The following is a 23,053-nucleotide window of genomic DNA, read 5'->3' on the forward strand; positions in this document are numbered from 1 at the left end:
GCCAAATAGATTCATGTTCCTGTCAAAAGGCAAGGGGAAGTAAAAAGAGAGAGCAGGACTAACAGTGCAATTCAATACATGTTGGGTTCACTTACTCCCAGGTAAGTGTGTATTGGACTGCAGCTTAAGCCTTTAGGAAGCAGCTCACCCTTAAGGGGTAGATCCTCTTTATAAGGCTTCCAGGTAGGGGGGTGGGGCAGGACAGATAGAAAACGTTGCTTTTTTATGTCTCTCCCCTGCAAACCAGCGCATTTGTCTGTCTGTCTGTCATGTGTGTGTGTGTGTGTAGATTTCTACACCACAATCCTATGCATGTTGACTCGGGTAGATCCCACTGTGTATAATGGGGCTTACTCCCAAGTAAGTTTTAGGATCTCATTCTTAGGCTGTAATCCTTTGTTCACATAATTGGGAGTAAGCCCCATTGAATTCATTGGGCCCTTACATCCAAGGAAATATGCCTAGGAGTATGTATATATCTTTATATTAGATATTTTTGTGTTGCATCTTACTTCGTTGGCAAGAGGTATTAAATAAATTACAAAGAAGAGTGTTCATAGAGGGCACCATGGTCTTCTAGTACCAAAAGAAACCTATAAAATTATTTGACATCTGAACGTTAACTATTTTTCTTGCTGTAGGTTGTCTTATAAATTATCTATATTCAAGATTTAGTTAGTTGCTTTTTAAAGGATTTAAACTTTGCCTTTTGCATCTCCAAAACAGGGTGCTCAGGTGAAGAAATTCTCCCCCACTATAATAAATATGGGATGGTATTATTTTTCATTATTTGTACTATAATCCTATATACTAATAGCCAACTCAATTCTCCGTGTCCCTCATACATTTATTTGCATGTAACATTCAATGAGTGTACAGTTGAGCTTTACAAGTCAACAAGTATACACTCTTTCATGCACACACTTGTACGTGTATAGAGATAGCTTGTACCTGTGTTCAGCATAACGTGCAAATAAGCCTGTTAAAGTGGAGTGAGTGTCAGCCTGCTCAGTGCTTTGGGTCGGAGATTGGTGTCTCTGAGAAGGCTGGGAGACAATTGTAGAAGTAAACAAATGGAATGGAATGTTAATCACTCAGCTGCTTAAAAGTGGTGGACATTTAGTTTAGCTTTGATTAACAAGGAATTAACATCAACACATAGTCCATGAACATAAGAAGAGACCAGTCCACTGAGTCCACTATTTTTGATGGTGGCCTTGCATATTTCTCTAGGATGCCCAAAACTAGAGCATGAATGCAATAGCTCTTTGTCATAGTTATGCCCTATCATCTGGTCTTCAGAGATATAGCGGATGGAAGTCTGCACAGGCACTTAATGTGAGCTGCTCTGAACTTTCTGAAATAAATAAGGAGAAGATTAAACAAGCAACTCTTTTAAATTGTTTCTTTAATGATGGTCATGTAAAAGGTGTGCTTCATTTGGGTTTTTTAAATTATTTTGAGGAAGGCATTCTGTGCCTCTCCCACCCTGGGGGTGAGGACATAAAGGAACAGTAATAATGAGTTCCTTTCCATGACATAATAGCAATTTCTCCCTTTGTGAATGACACTGTATAATTAATAGCTGACTCTTGTGCATATGTGTCTCATTAACCAGATTAGTCTCAACTCTTAAGTGCAGAGCAGAAGCTTGATTTTGTCATAGCACATAATACACTTATTTAGTGAAGTGTTCGTTGCTGTGTTATGAGAATTAATGAGAGTTCAGAAAGTCAGCCTCTCATAAAGGGGATTTTCCATGTTGTGCAAATACACGTGTTTATCCGGTGTAGTTTTATGTCTTTTTTGCACCTAGAATTTTGCATGTTCCCAAAGAGGTGTTTTATATTTATGTATCGTGTCTGCACCCAGAATCAGAAGGCATGGAAGAACTCTAGCTTCTTTCTGCAAAATACACACAGAAAAGTATGGTTATTATGTCTTTCAGCCTAATTTACCTTAATGGGGTGGGGAGCCTGTGGCCCTCCAAAGATTGTTCAACTCTAACTCCTGTCAACCCCAGCCAGAACCCTCAGTGGTCAGAGATGATGGGAGTCGTAGCTTGACAATGTCTGGAGGGCTATTGCTTCTCCATTCTTTCTGTAAGCGTAACATTAGCCTCATGTATGTTGCCCAGAGCTCCTTGGAGGAGGGGAATGACAGTAATGTGACAGATAACTAGACTGCAAGCTTTTCGAAACCAGCTTGGATGGATATATATGAATACAGCTGGAATAGCACAGTAGGGAGGAGAGCCTGGCTGGGAGTCCAGAGTCTGTGAGTTCAAATCCTCGCTTGTGTCTCCTGGGTGTCAAGGGCCAGCTAAAGATCACCCCCACAGTGAGTGGCTCAGGGGTTATGTGCCCTGCCACCTGTGCAGCCGTGGGCAAGCGGCATAGTCCCAAGGATCCCAGTTGCCCCCCAGCTGGCAGCTGCGGACAGGAAAGGGTCTGGCTTGTGCAGCTGTGGCAAGCTGAGCAGGCCCTAGCCAGCTGGGGAGAACTAGCCTCGGAGGGAGGCAATGGCAAACCCCCTCTGAATACCGCTTATCATGAAATCCCTATTCATAGGGTCGCCATAATTCAGGATCGACTTGAAGGCAGTACATTTCCATTTTTCATATATGAATACCAACATGAAAAACTACATTTCTATGACAATTTGCTGGCTTATTGGAAGGAGAAAGAGAAAAATCTTAAGAGAAAAAAATAAATACACACTTTAAGCAATAATGCTTTCAGGGGAGTGACTTCTTATTTTAAAAAAATGTCAAATAATAAACCAACATAAGGAAAAATCAGTAAAATGAAACCATATAAAAGTAGCAGAAGCAGGAAAAGCAATAAAGGCCTAAAGCAGAGATGAGGAACAGGTTCCAGCTCCTGGGCTAGATCCTGAGTTCTTCCACCCTCCACAGGCTTCTCTGGCAGGTGGGCAGGGCCAGTGGTAACCTGGTCCCAAGTTGTTCAGGGTTTTAGTGTGGCGTAGTGGTTAATGCGTTGGACTGTGACCTGGGAGACCAGAGTTCAAATCCCCACACCACCATGAAGCTCACTGGGTGACTATGGGCCAGTGACTGCCTCTCAGCCTCAGAGGAAGGCAATGGTAAACCCCCTCTGAATACCGCTTACCATAAAAACCCGATTCGTAGGGTCGCCATAAGTCAGAATCGACTTGAAGCCAGTCCATTTCCATTTTCCAAGACCATAAACTTGGCCCAGTAGCATATCTGTAGCTAGTGCAGCTCTTTCAGCACAAGTGTTACATACTATCAATTGGACAACCTCTCAACAGGCTTTCTGCAACATTCTGCACTAGCTGCAGCTTTTAGACCAGCCTTAAGTGAAGCCTCACATTTAACGCATTGCAGTAATCCATCCTGGAAGTTACTGCTAAAACTTACCTATCTCAATCCAGGAATCATATCGGCCAAAGCTGGCAGGAGGTGCTCTGAGCTACTGAAACAACTTGGGCCTCCAGTCACAAAGATGGATCCAGGAGCATCCCCAAGCTACTTAATACTTCTTCAGAAGGAGTGCTCTTACCCAGAACTGGCAAACAACCTATTGCCTGGATCTGGGAACCACTCAGACAGGATTCAAGCTCAGTTTATTGGCCCTCTTCCAGTCCACCATCATTCCCAGGCACTGGTCCAGTTCCTGAACAGCCTCACCTGTTTCAGATGTCAATGGGGAAATGCACCTGGGCATCAGCATATTAATGACACCATGGTCCAAATCCCCTAATTCTACTCCCAACAGTTTCACTGAGATGTTAAATAGCATTTGGGAATAAATTGTCCCCTTCAGAACCTCCTACCATGACTGCTAGGAGGCCAAACGGCATTCCTATAATGCTCCCCTTCGGAAATGACTGTCAAGATAGGAATGGATGCAGTGTAAAACAATGCCCCCGATACCTATTCCATTGAGGAGGGGAGGATCCAATGGTTGATGTTATCAAAAGTAAAGTTCTCCTTGGAAGTAAGACCCTCCTCTTGAGGAGACCTCTGGGTGAAGGGAGTTGATAGGACAGCTGAGGTTGGGGTGTGGTTCCACCAGCTCCATCTCAAAAAGCCCAGTGGTAGGCTGGGAGGGCTGCTGGAATGTTTATGTACTAGTGCTGTGCTTTGCCTTGTATTTGAATGTCTTCTGCCCACAAAAGTGACAATAGACTGCCCATTGCCTTGTATTGCCCTCAGATCAATTGGCCCCTGACTATGGATTGCTTTTGACTTTGCCTCTTGCTTGAGGACTCTGCTTGCTTGGACCCTGACACTGAACACTGGATACTGCTTTGGCTGTTGCCCATGTTTGGGTTTATTTATTTATTTATTTATTCATTCATTCATTCATTCATTCATTCATTTATTATTTGATTTATATCCCGCCCTTCCTCCCTGCAGGAGCCCAGGGCAGCAAACAGAAACGCTAAAAACACTTTAAAACATCATAAAAGACCTTAAAACACATTAAAACAAAACAACGTTAAAAATTTTTTTTAAAAAAGCTTTAAAAACATCTTTTTTTTAAAAAAGGGTTAAAAACATAGTATTAAAGAAAACATGTTAAAAACAATTCTAGCACAGACACAGACTGGGATAGGTCTCAACTTAAAAGGCTTGTTGAAAGAGGAAAGTCTTCAAAAGGCGCCGAAAAGATAGCAGAGATGGCGCCTGCCTAATATTTAAGGGGAGGGAATTCCACAGGGTAGGTGCTGCCACGCTAAAGGTCCATTTCCTATATTGTGCAGAACGAACCTCCTGATAAGATGGTATCTGCAGGAGCCCCTCACCTGCAGAGCGCAGTGATCGACTGGGTATATAAGGGGTAAGATGGTCTTTCAGGTATCCTGGTCCCGAGCTGTGTAGGGCTTTGTACACCAAAAGTAGAACCTTGAACTTGACCCGGTAGCAAATGGGCAGCCAGTGCAATGGCTGCTAGCAATTCCCCTGCTTACTGAGGAGCCCAGTGAGAACAGGACATTTGCTTGCATTGGATTAGATGCATAGGATTAATCCTTATATCCCTTTTTCCTAGTTATTTAGGAGGGAAGAGAAGTTGGTGTGTGGGGAGTCAATGTAGAGCTAATTAATTAGTGGATGAGAGCTGAAAGGTCAGAGGGCAGGGTCAAGCATGTCCACGTGAGGAAGTTTTCCTTTACAAGTTGCAAATAATGTCCAGTCTATGACCTGACCAAGGCCATTTTTATATAGCTGGGAGCTAACGAGGGCATAGAATGCCCTCCTAGCAGTAAGGGAAGGCAGCAGCATTTTAAGACTTCCCCAGGCTTTCTGTGCTCGCTGAATGGCAGAGGTTTAAGCCAAATAGAATTCAGTCACTTTGGAAGACTACAGGCGACAAATTTGTCTTTATTCAACTGTGAGCAACAAAACTAAAACACATATTGAGTTAATAACATTAATGGCAACAGTTATTGCAAGGAGATTTAAGCTGCAGTCCTATTCACTCTTATCTGTATATACACCGTAATTTAAAGCATATGGCTTGCCCAAAAGAACCCTGGGAACTATAGTTTGTTAAAGATGCTGGGAATTATAGCTCTGTGAAGGTAAGTACAGTTCCCAGGATTCTTTGGGGAAGCACATGCTTTTAATGTATGGTGTGTATGCAGCCTGAGTTCCATTGAACTCGTTGAGGCTTGCTTCCTACTGAATAAATGCATATAAGATTGCACTGTTACTGTTATTTATTTTTTGTTGAAATGTTTTGAAAGATTTTTACAATAAAAAGACTCTTCCCCCCGCTGCACATTTCCCAGTGATACAGTTGGTAATACACAGCATGTATCATATATTGCCATTTTCCATAGTTTCTTCCCCCTTCCTCCAGGTCATTGACATGTTGAATTCAGTGCCTTACACATTAAACAATTTACAGTTAACAGATATATATATATATATATGCTGGTTATGTTCCTAATTAATTTTAATGAAAAGGAAGAAACAGAAAGGTGAAATAAAAATAGACAAAATAGAACGTACTGTTGGTGGTGCAAAGGAAAACATACAAGGGGGGGGAAATCTGTCTTCTGTCCATTCTGCACAAGCTTTGAAGAAATTCTACCAGTTATTGTGAAATGTGCTGATTTCATTAGCACTTACTTCCAATTAAATCTTAGAACTCCATGTCTGTCTTTATCCTAAGTATGAAGAGTCTAAACTGCGTTGGAAATGGTGGTGGTGGTTGTTGTTAGGTACCTTCAACTTGCTTTCGACTTATGGCGTCCCTATGAATCAGTGACCTCCAATAGCATCGTTATAAACCACCCTGTTCAGATCTTGTAAGTTTAGGTCTGTGGTTTCCTTTGTGGAATCAATCCATCTCTTGTTCGGCCTTCCTCTTTTTCTTCTCCGTTCTGGTTTTCCCAGCATTATTGTCTTTTCTAGTGAAATATGTCTTCTCATTATGTGTCCAAAGTATGATAACCTCAGTTTCATCATTTTAGCTTCTAATGGTACTTCTGGTTTAATTTGTTCTAACACCCAATTATTTGTCTTTTTCGCAGTCCATGGTATGTGCAAAGCTCTCCTCCAACACCACATTTCAAATGAGTTGATTTTTCCCTTATCCGCTTTTTTCACTGTCCAACTTTCACATCCATACATAGAAATTGGGAATACCATAGTCTAAATAATCCTGATTTTAGTGTTTAGTGATACATCTTTGCATTTGAGGACCTTTTCTATTTCTCTCATAGCTGCCCTACCCAGTCCTAGCCTTCTTCTGATTTCTTGACTATTGTCTCCATTTTGGTTAATGACTGTGCCAAGGTATTGATAATCCTTGACAAGTTCAATGTCCTCATTGTCAACTTTAAAGCTACATAAATCTTCTGTTGTCATTACTTTAGTCTTTTTGACGTTTAGCTGTAGTCCTGCTTTTGCGCTTTCCTCTTTACAACAGCTTTCGTTTCAAATCATTACTGGTTTCTACTAGCACACATGCTTTACATGCAAAAGGTTGTAGGTTCATCATCAGCTATCTCCAGCTAGGTCTGGGAAACACCACTGCCTAAAACTCTGGAGATCACCTGCCAATCATTGTAGACTCTACACTGTAGACAGTACTGAGGAGTGGATCAATGGTGTGACCTAGTATAAGACAGCTTCCTTTGTACATAAAGGACAAATAATTAATGTACAAATGCATCCAACACACGTTAAAAATTCCTGTCTATCTTCATCCCTGGTGTGCTTATAAGGCTTATTCATGTTCGGGAAAGATTGTTGATTTAAGCTACTTAGCTGACTTAAGCAATTTTAAGCTTGACTTAAGTCTTTTCCATAATTCAGGTTAGTCCAGTTTTGTGTACTACCTGAGGAGAAGTCTTTTTGCTTTTGTGTCTCATCAAAGCAAATGCTGTGTGCTATCAATCAATTCCAGAGTGTTTCCCAACAGTGAATAGTTTCTGAACAGAGTAGGCTGTATATCAACATCTAATGTGTTTCTCCATCTTTCTACACTTGTTTTAGCCCTTAAAAAGTGGTAAGTTTATGATAACATTCTAGTTGCATACAAAGGATTAACTGTTTTGTTCAGCATAAAAGAAAGGATATGCACAACAGTTCTTTTTCTTTTATCTTTAGTGGCTGACTCTTCACCTGAAACTTTCACCCTTTTATAGATTTAGTATTCACTGTCGTGTTGGTACTGGAGGATTAGGGTTGCATCAGATGTTGGTGTCATGAAGAAGTGTCCAGTTTAGATAGGCTAGAGAGCCAGACTGGTTGCCCAGAAAATGCCCAGACAAGGCCTGTGGAACAAAGAATCTTGTGGAAGACTATCCAGAATTTCATGATTTTGTGTGAATTGTAAGTATTTAGGTCAGAGGGAAATTAAATGCAGAAACGACAGATAGTGATAAAATCATGTAATGGTCATTCACAAAAGATTGGTTTGATAACACTGAGATGCTGTTACTGGTAAGGCAATTAACACATGTAGTGTGATTAAAAAATGCTTGTTCCAATTCAGTCATCGAGTAATAGCCTTAAACGTCTTGATGAATTGTAATTCAGTAGCGTCATGTTGCTCTTCTTTTGAACTTTGTTGGTTTGAGGATGGCCACTGAGTTATGGAATATCCTGGCTGTTGAAACGTCCCCCCACCTGGTTTTGAATACTGCCATTTCTGATGCCAAATTTGTTCCCATTTATTGTTAAGGTTCCCCACACATGCCCTAAAAGGATTTGTTAAGGTATTTGGACCTTATGTTCTTAGATCTTATGCTTTTAGATTTGTACCTGTAAACAGACCAAGAGCCAATCAAGATACAGGTACTTGCCTTTAAGTGCAGCCCTGACTTGGAGCCTGCAGTGTGAACCTGTCCATACAATTAGATCACCTTTGGAGGCCCTGTTCCAGGTACCCCCATCATCTGAGGTGAGGGGCTTGGCCACAAGGGAGAGAACTCTTTTTGTCATGGTGCCCTTGCATCAACTCTGATGTCTTTTAGAAAATATTTTTATTTCCAGGGCTTTGGTGGTCATACTTACACCATATATTTAAAGTACATTTAAAACTTATGGCTTCCCTGCAAAATCATGGGATCTGTAGTTTTTTAAAGGTGCTGTGAGGGGTAAACTACAGTTCCCAGGTCTCTTGGGAAAGACATGCTTTAAATGTGGTTTAAATATATGCCATATCTGTGTCCAATTTTATTGTACAAGTGGGGCCTGCACCAAAATACCTCCTAGCAACAGTACTCCTGTTCAGGATCCTTGCCAGTCAGAAATGTCGTTATCTAGGATACTACAGGCTGCAAGGAGCTCAACTAGGCATTCCACTATCCCCTCCTTCCCATTTTTCTTTTCCAACTGATATTTCATGGTTACTGAGCATTCTCAGTGATTATTGAACTTGGGGGGGGGGGCATTGGCCCTTTAGGTATTTTTAAAAGGGGGCACTTCTGCAAATATGGTTTCTGCAAGCATGCTGATGCTTCTCGTAAGCGACCTTTTTTGGATCAATTTCTGTTAGCCCTCACCACCTGAGTTTGGCATTTGAAGGAGTAAATGATTGTTTTATGCTTCCTTCTTGTTTTTTTATTATTGGTTTTATGTTGTATTTTATTATTTCATTTTTAACCGTGGAAATATTTATGTTGGCGGCATAGAATCTTTTTTAAATAAGTGAGTGAATAAATGTTTCATATCCCTAGTGAACTGATAGATGGGAACACCATCCCTGCTTCTCAGTACAGTATGGAAAAGTTCTTAGCATCAGAATCACAGCTTTACGAGTATTTCTCAGGCATTGTGAATGCAAACCCCTGAGTATTGACTGAATATGGGGAGAAGTGGGGAAGAATACATTTTCCAGTTCCTGGGCATCAGGATAAAAAATAATAATAATGAGTCATTTTCAAAACATTATAGTACCATCTCTGAGCAAGGAGATAGAAAATGTGTAAGCAAATACACGACAGTTTTAAGTACCTGGATGCCCAGAATTTTCCTGGCTCTTGCCAACAATAATGTAACATCTGAAGTGCTGACACACAGATCCTCTCAGCCTGGATGAGCAACCTGTGCCCCTCCAGAGGACTTCACTACTATCATCCGCAACAGCATGACCAATAGTTGGGGATGATGAGAGTTATAGTCCAACTAAGACACAGGAGCCATAAAACTACAGCAAATTTAACTGAAGACATTACTATACATGAAACTGTTTAAAATATAATCTCTGCGATGCAAAACCTTTAAAAACAAGAATGAAATGAAACATTTATTATAAGACAGAGAAAAATATCACTAGCCTCCTGCAGTTTAAATATACAATCCAGTGTTACCAAATGCATTTCCTGGTATTCAGTGGCAAATATTGTGAATAGTTTGGCAGCCCTAGAATGGATCCAGAGTGGATTATCTTTCAGGGTTGTTTATATCAGTGTTCAGATTCATCTGGTTTTATGAAAATACGGTGATGAAAGATCCTCTAGTCATCAGACATTTATGGTCTGGACAAGAAATAATCTAACTGTAATTCTCAAATATCCACTACCAATCCTTTAAGTATCCATCCAAATCCTGGAAATATCATTGGAAAGTTGAGAAATTAGAGGCTAAATTATAGAAATACCTAAATTTGGTAAATTTGAGTTCTTCCTTCCATCTTTCCACTTTTGCTTCCCTAATGAGCAAACAGGGTTGACCTTTGTTCCACCCCTGCCAACATTTGATGCAGATTAGGCCACTGTTTCAGTTTCACAGGTAAAGATCTTTAAATGCTGTGTTAGGGGTCTTTGGTTGGGATAAGCTGGTGAGTGTCCACAAAATCCATGCTGTTCATTTGCCCGGAGTGTACAAAGAGAGACTGCTGATTCTAATCTATTGTCATTACACATAATAGAAGCTTCCTGCCTCTCTTTGTATTTAGGACACGTTCCGAACAAAATTTTCTTGTTTGTTTAAATTGACAGTAGTACCACGTTCTCCATATTTTGTTAATACATGAAATTGTCTGGCTAAAATACAGCCGGTATGGTTTAATCAGAAAAGGGATTCTGAATAATTTATAATGTCTCACCACACATCCTTGCCTTGGACTTTTTACCCAAGCTGTTGTAGAGTCCTACTACTCTGTATTCAGCAGGTGGGGGCAACTAACAATCCATTGAACTATTCTGCTGTGGGTTTAATACTTGTGGCAAAGGTAGGGCATTTTGATGGCCGACTAAGTTGTTCTTCTTTGTGACCCCGTGTGTGTGTGTGTGTGTGTGTCAGGGTTCAGAGAGGGGCAAGGACATTCCTAAGGACTCCAGGATATGTCATGCATACTGCCTGTTCTCCTGTACTTCTATGTCCAGAGGACTGTAGGTTCCCCATTCATGTGTTCTAGAGTTAACTTCATGGCACAAATGTCTCTGTAGTTGAGACCCATGTGCTGATGCTATATTATTATTGGGCATTCAGAAGTATGCATGCTTTTTCACATTGGTAATTTGTTATCTGAATCCACCAAAAGAGCCACAGACTTGTTGATATTGTTTGCACTAATATGTGTTGGTGATTTTGTTTAAGTATTGGTACATAATTCATCCCAATAAGGTATTATTTTACCTGTCCAGCTTGTCCACTTTTTTATTATATGTCCAGTTAGATGATGCATAATCTTTAAATATCAAGCATAATATAGAACAGTATACAAGCATACCCCGCTTTAACGTACGCAATGGGACCGGAAAGTGTACTTTAAGTGAAAATGTACTTAAAGTGAAGCAATTATCTTCACTTGTACTGCACGCAATCACCACTAGATGGCAGCGGTGTCATGCCAATAAAGTGTCTGTCATTGCAAAGTGCGCGTACTTTAAGTGCAGTATGGAGCATGTACTTTATAGCGAGGCTACTTTAAGTGAAGCTACTTTAAGCAGGGTATGCCTGTATTAGTTTGTAGCTACAAGGCCTTGCAAAAGTAATCAGACTCCTCACCAATGCTCTCATATTACTGAATTACAAGTGGTACATTGTAATTTTGTTCTGTATGATATTTTATTTTGAAACACTGAAACTCAAAATCAATTATTGTAAGGTGACGTTGGTTTCATGTTGGGAAATGTTTGTACGAAATATAAAAAACTGAAACGTGTTACTTGCATTAGTATCCATCCCACACACATTAATATTTGGTAGAACCACCTTTTGCTGCAATAACAGCTTTAAGTCTTTTGGGGTAGGTATGTACCAGCTTTGCACACAGTGTCGGAGAGAAATATCATACAGCACGAAATTACAATGTACCATTTGTAGTTCAGTAATATGAGAGTATTGGTCAGGGGTCTAATTACTTTTGCAAGGCACTGTATATGGGTTTCACCTAAATTGCTGTATTACTACAAGTAATTGTGATGAGCTTTCTCCTCTGCAGTAGTTACTGTGGCTCCATCTTTTGCTGTCCTTGACAGGCTCTCTCTGTATCTGCTTGTAGAAAAAAACACTTTCCCACCATTAGCCACATAGCAAAGTTTGAATTCTAATTTGCAAGAAGCTTTAGATGCTTTACTGTTAGGAGTTTAAATATATTTTGGGGAATAGCAGAAAATAAGTAACTTTCGCAAAGTTAAGTATTTAACTCTAATCACCATTTTGCTAAATGGTAAGATAGCTGTCTCATTATGCTTATACAACTGATTATTTATTTCTATTGGTGTGTTCCTGCAAGTAGCTTGCAGGACAGGATTTTTTTTCAAGTGTGGTATAACTTAACTCTCAACCTGCTGCTTTCCACTGCCTGTTCTGTTAGTTCCTTTTTCTTCTGTTTTCAAATTGGGAATGTATCAAATTTAAAAAAGAAAAACAAGGGAATTTGATTTTAAATATCTTTGATCTATATCATTGATTCGGCAAGCGAAGCAGATAACCTAGATTAAAATTGTTTTTTTTAATTGTTTTTATTGATTTTATAGTAATTTAACATGAATAATATAATGATACAAAAAGACATCAATTTAACTTTAATACCCTCCCCCCTCCCCCCACTTTAGAGCCAATTACTGTTTTGATTTGGCTTATGTGCTATGTTATGGAAAGTATATTGGTAAGTATTGGTATACAGGTGATTATTGTAGTGAATGAAAATTGAATACAATATTAACATGAGATGGTTTAAAATTGTAGGAGTATTACTATTCGTTTAGGAAAACCAGATAGTTTTTGCAGATGAAGAAAGCTGGGTATGTAGGTCTCGTTGTGAGGTGTATTCCATGTAGTTCCACCATACTGACGTGAACAGTTCCGGTTTTGCAGCACCTCTTAGAAATCGAAGATGCAGCGTGATTTTGTCCAATATAGCTATCGTCCATATTTTGTTGAACCAAATCTGCAAGTTAAGTCCATCTTGATTTTTCCAGTATTGTAATATTGTTAGTCTCGCTGCTATGAGTAGTTTACATAGCAGATGTTTTGATTTTAATGTTTTGTTTTCATCTTTGAATAAAGATAATAAAAATAGTTCCGGTGTTAAGAGAGACTCTGTTGCCATCAGGGGAGGCTGCTTCCACCTGCCTTGCCCCACCCTCCAGCCTTCAAAAGGGAGCTTCTTTAGGAGGACTTTCTGATCTTTGGGTTGGGCTGTGTGGGTTGGGGGATAGCTTCTACTTTGTTGTTTAGTTTTAGTGCTTCTTTTTTGATGTTTATATACTTTTATGTCTGATGTTTATATGCCTTTATTTTGTACGTCGCTCAGAGTGGCTGGGTTTCCAGTCAGATGAGCGACTAATAAATCGAATAAAATAAATAAATAAATAAATAAATATTTTTTCTTTCGTAATGTTGTTAAGTTCGGTATGTACTGAAGTCCAAAATTTTTTGATCTGTGGGCAACTCCACCATAGGTGGAAGTATGTTCCTTTCTGATTGCATCCTCTCCAACATAAGGGAGATGTTGATGAAGATATATGAGAGAGTTGTACTGGTGTATAATACTATCTGTGAATTGTTTTCAACATAGTTTCTTTATGTGTTGCAGAAATTGTTTTGCTGTGTTTAGAATGAAAGATTGAAGACCATTCAGATGTTTCTAGCTGATATCCTAGATCTTTTTCCCATTGGTTTTTCAGACCTGTCAGTTTTCCCATATCAATTTCTAGTAATATTTTATATAGGTTAGAGACTATTCCTTTACCAGAGCGACCACTATCTAGTAATATTTTTTCAAATTGTGTGATATTTTTAGTAGAGTATGTTTTCATTTGAGGGTCCTTTAGGGTAGTTTGTAATTGGTATGTATGTAACCAATCTAAGTTCCAAGATGGAATATCAATTTTTAGTTGTTGAATAGTGATTGGGTTACCTTGTGGGAAAAAATCTCTCAATCAAAAATAATTTTTCTCCTCTCCTATTTCTATATATTTTTTCAAGAAGTCATCTCCTGCTTTCGGGTAATCAGGTAAGGGAGTTAAAGGGGAGTATATTGAAGATAATTTTAATTGCCATTGTTTCCAGATGGAGAATGTAGATTTTGTATATGGATTATTAATAGTTTTAATCCATGTGTGGGTGATTGGTAAGAAGGGTAGATTCCAAATCTTTCCTTTCGATAACATATTTTCTTCTAATCTAATCCAAGATTTTTTTGATTTCATTATGATGAAGCTAAATTGGCGAAGTTGAAATGCTATGTAATATAAATGTAAATTTGGAAGACCCCAACCTCCAGAACTTGTGTGTGTGTAAAAGGATGTCATTGCTAGTCTTGGTCTTTTATTTTGAAAGATGAAGTTATTTATCATGGTTTGCCATTTGCGAATAGTGGTATGTGTAATAAGAAGAGGGAGTACTTGAAATAAATAAAGAAATCTGGGGATTATTTTCATGCGAACGGTCGCTATTCGGCCTAATATGGTTATATTGAGTTTTTTCCATTTATTGAGATCTAGTTTCATTTTTCGTATTAAAGGGTAATAATTAATATAAAACAGTTTTGATGTATTTTTGGGAATTAAAACTCCCAGGTATCTAAAAGCAGAGTTACATATATTAATTCCCAGTATTTTGCGGGTGGTCAATTGGTCTTGAGGGCCAACATGAAAAAACATTATAGAGGATTTGTTGAAATTTATTTTAAGACCAGATATTTCTGTAAATGTTTCAAGCATCAGTTTAAGTGCTGAGGCTGATTGTGATTGGTTTCCTAACATTAATGTCATGTCATCTGCATATAAATTTAATAGATGTTCTTCGTCAGTCATATTAATTTTATATCCCTGTATTTGAGCATGTGAGCGTAATTTCATGGCTAGAGGTTCCAGAGCCAGAGCAAATAATAATGGAGAGAGAGGACATCCTTGTTTCGTGCCTCTTTGTATTATTATGGGGTCAGAATCCAGATTATTAGTGCGAATTACTGCAGTGGTGATGTCATATAATCGATTAATCATGTTTAGTATCCTATTTCCTAATTTATATTTATCTAGTACTTTAATTAGGTAGTTCCTGTTTAAACAATCAAAGGCCTTGTATATATCTAAGGATAAGATACCTAATGGTTTTTTGTTTGTTTTGGCGTGATATATGATGTTAAGCAGTCTTCTGATGGGATCAGATATATGTCTTCCTTTAATGAATCCTGTTTGATCTACATGAACAAGATCAGTTATCATTGAATTGATTCTATTTGCTAATATAGAAGTAAATAATTTTTGATCTTGGTTAAGAAGATTTATTGGGCGGTAGGATTCCACTTTTGATTTATCTTTATTTGGTTTGGGTATAACTATTATACGGGATGTTTTCCAGGTGTCTGGGATAATTCCACCTGACCAAATATAATTAAATAATTGTGTGAGGTGTGGAGTTAATATATCTTTGAAGATTTTATTAAATGTGCTATTAAAGCCATCTGGTCCAGGTGCCTTATTGTGTTTGAGGTTTATGATTGCCATAGAAACCTCTTCTGTTGTTATATCTTGGTTTAGAAGTGTTTTTTGAGCATCTGAAGGAGTGGGTGGGGAAAAGTCAAGGAGAAAATTTTGGAGTTCCTCTGTTTTAATAGGTGTGGTATTATATAGTTTCTTATAAAAATCCATGAAGCATTTATTAATTTCTTTAATATCAGAGGTTATGTTCTCTTGATGTGAAATTGTTGTAATTGTAGTAGCTGTATATTGTGATTTTAGAGCATGAGCTAGTAATCTGGAATGTTTATTTCCCCATTCATAGTATTTTTGTTTAGTATACCAGAGAGATTTGGCTATTTTCATAGAATCTATAGCTTCTAATTCTTTTTTTTTCTGTTGTAGTTCTCCTAATGTGGTGTCTGAATTATTTTGTTTATGCTGAGATTCTAATTTGTCCACTTCTTTTAATAATTGGGTTTTAATTGGGTCGGTGTGACGTTTCTTTTTGGCCATTTCATTTATACAGTGACCTCTCATTGTTGCTTTCATTGTGTCCCATAAAATGTTCATTGTAATGTCAGGGGTAGTGTTGAATTCAAAATATTCTTTTAATTTTTCTTGTAGTATGTTAGTGACTGATCGATCAGTAGTAAGGGAAGAATCAAATCTCCATATTGAGTTGTATGGAGTGTATTTTAGGGTGTTTAAATTTACTCCTACATGATCTGATACCAATCTGGGGTATATTTCTGCTTTGGTGATATTAGTGAGGAGTGTTGAAGATACTAGGATGTAGTCTAGTCTCAAGAAAGTTTTAAATCTGGGTGATTGATATGTGTAATCTTTGATATTAGTATTCATGTGGCGCCATGCATCTATTAACCCGTGTTTTTGTAGTAGAGACTGTATGGGAGATGATGTTTTTGCAAGCGATTTTGGTAGTCGTATGCTTTTGTCTAGTATAGGGTCACTGCATATGTTTAAATCCCCGCCTATAAGAACTTCACCTGAGGCGAATTTCTGAAGTTTTTTGAGTGTTTTAGATAGAAAATTTAGCTGATTAGTATTAGGAGAGTAAATTGAAGCTAGGGTGTAATTACGATTTTGTAGTGATCCTGAAAGGAATATATATCTGCCCTCTGGGTCTATTTGTTGTTTTTGAACCTGAAAATCTAATATTTTAGCAAAAATAATTCCTACTCTTCTTGAGTGATTTCCTCCCGTAGCTAAGAATTGCTTACCAAAATATTTATGTGGAAGAAGATGATAGTTAGGTTTTGGTTTATATATTTCTTGAAGAAATATAATTGAGGGTTGTTGACTTTTGATGTAGTCTGAAACTCTCCGTCTTTTGATTACGTCTCCTATGCCCCTTACATTTAGAGTTAGTATTTTAAGTTCAGCCATTAGAGATAAGTACATTGATTGTTTTGATCACCTGAATATACCAATATCCTTTATCTTTGTACCATTTCCATCTTAACATTTCTGTATTTAACCATATATTATAACATATATTGAATGTGTAGCTCTGAAAACCCCAAATAAAACATAACTTCCCCCCCAACATGTAACCCCCGTACCTGACTAATAAAAGACAGAGTAAGCTTACTCTGCTTACAGGTGTTGTCATTGACAGCCCTGTATTAGTCGGTCGAATTTCTGAGGTTTATTACCTCAGAGAAGAATAAGAAAGTATAAATAGTAGCAAATAGATAAAACTTTTAACTAAATAGCTCATTATGTTTCTGCCAACCCTGGCCTGTGATAAATTGCACCAACTTAGCCTTTGTGCATGTTAGAAATTTGTGATTCAGTCCTTGAGAAATCTGTATGTTGATTCTTATAGTGATCCATCCGTGAATGTTCATTTCTTTCTTGTAGATGTGGATCTTAGTGCTCTTTGAGTAGTCATTGAGTTGCTGACTGTGTCCACTCTTGGATGTCTTCTGCGTCTCATGGTATGAGGGAAGGATTTCCGGTTGTCACAGTCAAGTAACATGTTGAACAGCTCATCTGATTCTGTTTCTTCTTCGTCCCACGGAGAGTTGATGTTGAATAGTGCCAGTAAATTTAGCATGTCTTTTTTAGTTGATGCTTTATGTTGAATGCCATCAATTTCTGTTATTAGCGCAAATGGGAAGCCCCACCGATATTTGATGCCTTCTTTTCTTAGTAGTTCTGTAGCAGGGCGAAATGCTTTACGTTTTTGCAGTGTTGCAGTGCTCAGGTCCTGTAGAAATAAGACGGGGCTGCCTTCTAATTCGATTTGATTTTTTGTACGTGCAATTTTAAGCAGTTCTTCTTTTTTTGCAAAATTATAAAATGCAATTATAATGTCTCTAGGAGGGGCATTATTTTTTGGGCGAGGACCCAGACCTCTGTGTGCGCGTTCTATGTCTGATGCAATAATGCCTGCTTCTGGCATGGTTGCTGACCACCAAGATATTAAAACCTGAATAATATTTTTATTATCAGTCCATTCCTTAATCCCACGCACTCTTAAATTCCAGCGACGACTTCGATTTTCCTGTTCATCGACGCGGGTTAATATTTCTTTTTGATTGCGAATGATGTGTTTGATCACCTCTGTGTGTTGAGTGCCTAAATCTAAGGCCTCATCTGCAGTTTTAGCAACGTCGGCCATTTTGGTTGCCAGGGATGAGATTTTTTCATCTAAGATCTTAAAGCTATCGTCCCATTTTTGAAACAGTGAACTTTGTAAGGAGGCAATTTGCGTAGAGAGGAGGCTTGTAGCTGGGTCTTGCTCTGAATCAGGGATTAAGGGCTGCATTAACTCACTTTTTGATGATGTTGATGTTTTCGCTGCCATTTTAATGTTTTTGGGTTGCTTTGATTCACGATGTGTCCAGTGAGAGGTTGTTTTGTCAAGATGAGAAGTACTGCTGTTGATCTAACTCTGCAGGAGGTATTCCTGGTTCCATCAGATATTTTTAAGAGGAGTTTTGTAATTTGTGTCAAGGCTTTTTTCGAAGAAAAGGCTGCAGGGTTAGCAGAGCTCACAGCTTACCCTGTTGCTCCGATGGTCGCCACCTGATAGATCTCCCTTGATTAAAATTGTTGACTGTCAGTGCCTTAGATTATATTTTTAGTTTTCATGGTGAGCCACGATTAAACCAGGAAACGTCTAATTAGCCAAAGTTTCACATTATGTTCACCCTGGGAAAATATGCTTACAACTTTTGGAACAAGCCAGGGTATGAAGCCATAGCTGGAAGCTAACTTAATATCCTGGTTTGTTCCAGAGCAGATAAAGTTGTGGTGGGGCAGTGCTGCACCACATCCCTCCTGACGGTGGCATTGCTGTTGCTTTCTGGGGCAGGATAGGGCAGCAGTGAGGTTGGGGCTGCTCAGGCACGCTGGTAGAGTCAATCTGGTGTTCCCGCCAGTGTGCCCGCAGAGCTCTGACTTCGCTGCTGCTCTGCCCCACCATGTCCCAGTGAAAAGCAGAGATGCTGCTGCTTCCGCTGGTGCACTCATGCAGCCCCAGTGTCACTGCCGCCCTGATGAGCAGACGTGCCACATTCAGGAGAGCCATGGTGCACCACTGCCCTGACTGTTCCTGCAGGAAACTGTAGTTAATTAGAAATGGCCCGATTTAATTGTGGCTTGCACATAGGGAGAAGCAAAGAAACTCTGTGTGTGAGCAGCCAAGAAGATATAATTGTCAGAACTGGACTTGTATGTAGAAATTGTCTTTTCAAAAGGGTTTGACAAATTCACGGAGAACCAGCCTATCAACAACAGCTATAAGCTATGATAGTTTGGGACTGCATCAAGGGGAGGCAGATCCAATAAGAGCTGCGGGTATGGGTGAGTGGCCTCTGGTGCTTTCCAGTTCTCTTCTGTGGTAGTTTTGAGACTAGTCTTAAAACTCCTAGATAGAGACGCCTCCTTCAAAATATAACTACTTTTCTTTAATGTACAATTGTAGGGATTAGTCAGAACTAGTTCTAGGCTTTCACATTGACAGATTTCTGTGCCACTCATTCACCAAGCTTTGTTAATTCAAACTCATTATGAACATAAGTTCATCCACTTTGCTTTTTTCATTTATTCCTGGCTTCACTTTTCTGTTCCTTGCTGATAGCACACAGACTTTTGAATTCCTTAAATGATTAAATATTTATCACATGCTGTTGCATTTTACTGGCGTGAATGTTAAGGAAATTCTTTAGCTTATTTTTCTTAGAGTCCTCAATGCCAAGGGAAACCTGCTATCCAGCCATTGTGGGTGGATTTAATCTAGGTTCCTTGTTTGTATAAAAATGGCATAGTGTGTCTTTCATTCTTCATTAGAGTTAATAGATGGACTAATTAAGTAAGCGGGGAGACCTAATGAACAGAAAATCTATGTCTTATTAAATCTGAAATATACAATAACCAAGGAATTTGTGATCCTAGAAAACATGTGCCTGGATTCCCTTGAAAACCCAGTAAATGAGCTAAGAAAATAGTCTTGAGCAATTATAGAAATTTATAAGGTAGCATTTCTGAATTGGAAGCATGATTGGTTAAAAGTACTAGAAAGTGAGGAATAATGTGCATTTTAAAATAATTGCAAAAAACTGACATCTTGAGGCAAAAGTTAATTGTCTCTCTTTATAAAAGGTTGGATCAAAAGGTGCCCTTCCACATGTTGGAGGGGTCTTCTGCTCATGGAATGGCTATATCACACCTTGTGGCACAACCTTATGTAGGAAAATCCATAGATATTCTTTCACTTGTGCAAGAATTTATCAATGCTGTTATAGAGTCATATGTGTACTGTATATTTTGAAAACTCATACGTCCTTTATGCATTTGGCCATGGCATCATATTGAGAACTAAGTAACATTTGAACAAAGGCCTTAAGAGACTACAGAAGCACAAATGCTGGGAAGGTAAAGAGATTGTAGGTGGGGAAGCTGAGTGCGCTAGCTGATTTAAAAATAATGCTTAATATTTCTGTAATTTGTTTGTGTATGGTTGCAGATTCAAAAAATGTACAGAAACAAATAGGCCATTTTATAATAATGAGCAAGATCATTGCCCAATGTGGCAATTGCAGATTATATTGTATATGTTATGTTAATACATTTTAATGTACACTTACTTTCAGTGCAAGTTACTTTGAACAGCTTGGTAGAAAGGTGATATATTTACCAAGATATTGACAACCACTGGCAGTAAATCTATGTACATCAGTATAATAGAAAACCTGATTTTAATAAAGGATTGACCTTTTAAGGTGAGGTGTAGGTGAGATTTTTTTGCCATGTTTGGAAAACAAGGCTTTCCTGTATATTGACCCCAAACACACAAAAGTTATTTTCTATGGAGAGCAAGTTTGGTTAACCTCAGGTTGTTCCATCAAAGATGCAAATGACGTGGGAGAAATCTGCCTGAAAGGGCGGGTCTGAAGGTAACATTAGTCTTGTCTTTTCTTCCTTTGTGTAGAAGAAGTCGAAGAAGAATCTGAAATTCCCAAAGAGGTAGATTTGACTGATAAACAGAAGCATCAACTGAAACACAGAGAGCTGTTTCTGTCTCGCCAATATGAATCTCTTCCTGCAACACATATCAGGTAAGAAGCTGCTGAGAAAAGCACTTAAATCACAGGCACTACCTTCTAGCTGTTGCACCTCCTGCTAACTTAGTGGGTGAAATGAAAGTCTTTGTGGCTATATCTGCCCAGTGGGTTTTTCAGCAGTTGTTTTCCTCATTTCTTTTCCATGTGTTGTTCCCTAGGTGGAATGCAGTGCTATGAGTGGAATTTGGAGTCTTGTAATGCAGCAAAATGTTGCTTCTGCACTTGTTCTATTGTTGCACAATTTTCAGTTGTTTTCAGTGTTTTCTTTTGTCTTAGCAGAGGACAGTAGAGCTATGCAACAGCTCAGCAAAACATTTGTAGAAATTTATATTATTGCATGGAGGTGATATATAAGTATATCCCATCATCCCTGACCATTGGCCATGCTGGGTGGCCTAGTGGGAGTTGGAGTTCAACAACAACGTATGGAGAGCCACAGGTTCCCCAGTCTTGGTTTAGAAATATCATAACTTGGCCTGACTAGGTTTTGAAAATGTTCTTACATGCCATTACATTTTTAATGAGAATTTTCTTAAGTATACTACCTCAAATGGCACTTTATGATTATGATGTTAACCCTTGGCCTTTGTATATGATGAAACAATGTGTACCCTAACCATATTCTACTGTTTGAGTGGTACTCCTCTACGTGCCTTTTGAATCTCCATAGTATGATGTCCAATCTTCATACAAAACATTTTTGAGGGTGGAAAATGGAAATAAAGGACTAGCAGTGCTACAGACAATCTTGGTGAATTGTGGGGGATTGATGTATAGAAATTTTGCTACCCTTCCTTAAACAAATAAAACAGACAGTTTATCATATCTCTGCTCATTTAGGAAGATCAGTAAGTAGCCTTGACGATATCGCCAACTCTCAGACTAACCTAGGACTCATTTGGTCTTCCATGCCCAAACCCTAAACTCTGTTCGTCTTATTGCATTGCTGCTTCATACTTCTGATGATGCAAACGAAATCATACATCTTCACACAGGTAACCCACCCATAGTCGCTATATGGAAAGCACCTATATTCACACTTGGTGAGCGGAGGGCAAGAATCCCTTCCATTGAGAGACCCTTGGACTTCATTGGGTGCTGCTCCAGGCAGGCGCCCAGAAGGACGCTTTTTATGTGGTGCAAGAGGCTGCCTTTTGAAGGGGGAGCTTAAAGGCTCTCATGCACAAATGAAACAGCCGTGGACACTGCTCTGGATCCCATCCATAGCTATTATGGACAGTTCTGTTCATACTACAGGAAAGTTGCCTTGCAATTTTAAATACAATGTCTGTAATGTAAATGACAGTATGTAAAAATGTTGGGTTAGGTCCTGATATAGTAATCCGCTTTATGCATGTTTGTGGGTTTTTGCTTTAGCTTTGAATAGCAGCTCCTCTGCATTGCTTCTTCAACTCTTGGAATTTTGAAAATCATATTTCTGTGTGGCTCAGGGGAGTGGGGTGTTCTGAAAAGAAAGTCAGAAGCCCTGCTGTATGAGATCTATAAGAAATTGTTCTTGCTCCCTAGTGGTGGGATGTTGTATGGCTTATTAAACATTGTGCAACATAGATGCTTGGGGCTCTTTTGAGTTGTGGTATGGAAAGAAGCTGTTTGAAAGCAAAGTATTAAGGGAAGGTATTAATTGTTTCATGTAGATCATGTAGTTTTCAACCTACCATAGTATCCTTCTGGGAAGACTGGCTGAGTTGGGAGTGGGAGGGACTGCATGGCAGTGGTTCCCCTCCTACTTGGTGGGTTGGCTCCAGAAGGTGGTGCTTGGGGAACATTGCTCGGCACCCTGGGCTCTCCAGTATGGGGTTCCACAGGGGTCATTTCTGTCCCCCAGGCTGTTCAACATCTGCATGAAACCGTTTGGTGTGGTCATCCAGAGCTTTGGAGTGTGTTGCCATCAGTATGCTGATGACATGCAGCTCTATTTCTCCTTTTCATCTTCTTCAGGTGAGGCTGTCAATGTGCTGAACCAGTGTCTGGCTGCAACAATGGACTGGATGAGGGCTAATAAACTGAGGCTCAATCCAGACAAGACTGAGGTGCTGCTAGTGGGTGGTTCTTCTGACCGGATGGTAAATGTCCAA

The 23,053-nt window shown here is 39.0% G+C and overlaps 1 protein-coding gene across 1 annotated transcript in view; it reads left to right on the forward strand.

Moving 5' to 3' along the window:
• MTA3 (metastasis associated 1 family member 3) overlaps window positions 1-23,053 on the forward strand; it is a 200,378-nt gene that overhangs the window by 20,191 nt on the left and 157,134 nt on the right. The window contains exon 4 of the mRNA XM_061625370.1: window positions 20,825-20,951. Within this exon, the coding sequence (XP_061481354.1) occupies window positions 20,825-20,951 (127 nt within the window). The remainder of the gene's footprint in view (window positions 1-20,824; window positions 20,952-23,053) is intronic.

Source organism: Rhineura floridana, chromosome 4, assembly GCF_030035675.1.
Source record: "Rhineura floridana isolate rRhiFlo1 chromosome 4, rRhiFlo1.hap2, whole genome shotgun sequence".
Classification (NCBI taxonomy): domain Eukaryota; kingdom Metazoa; phylum Chordata; class Lepidosauria; order Squamata; family Rhineuridae; genus Rhineura; species Rhineura floridana.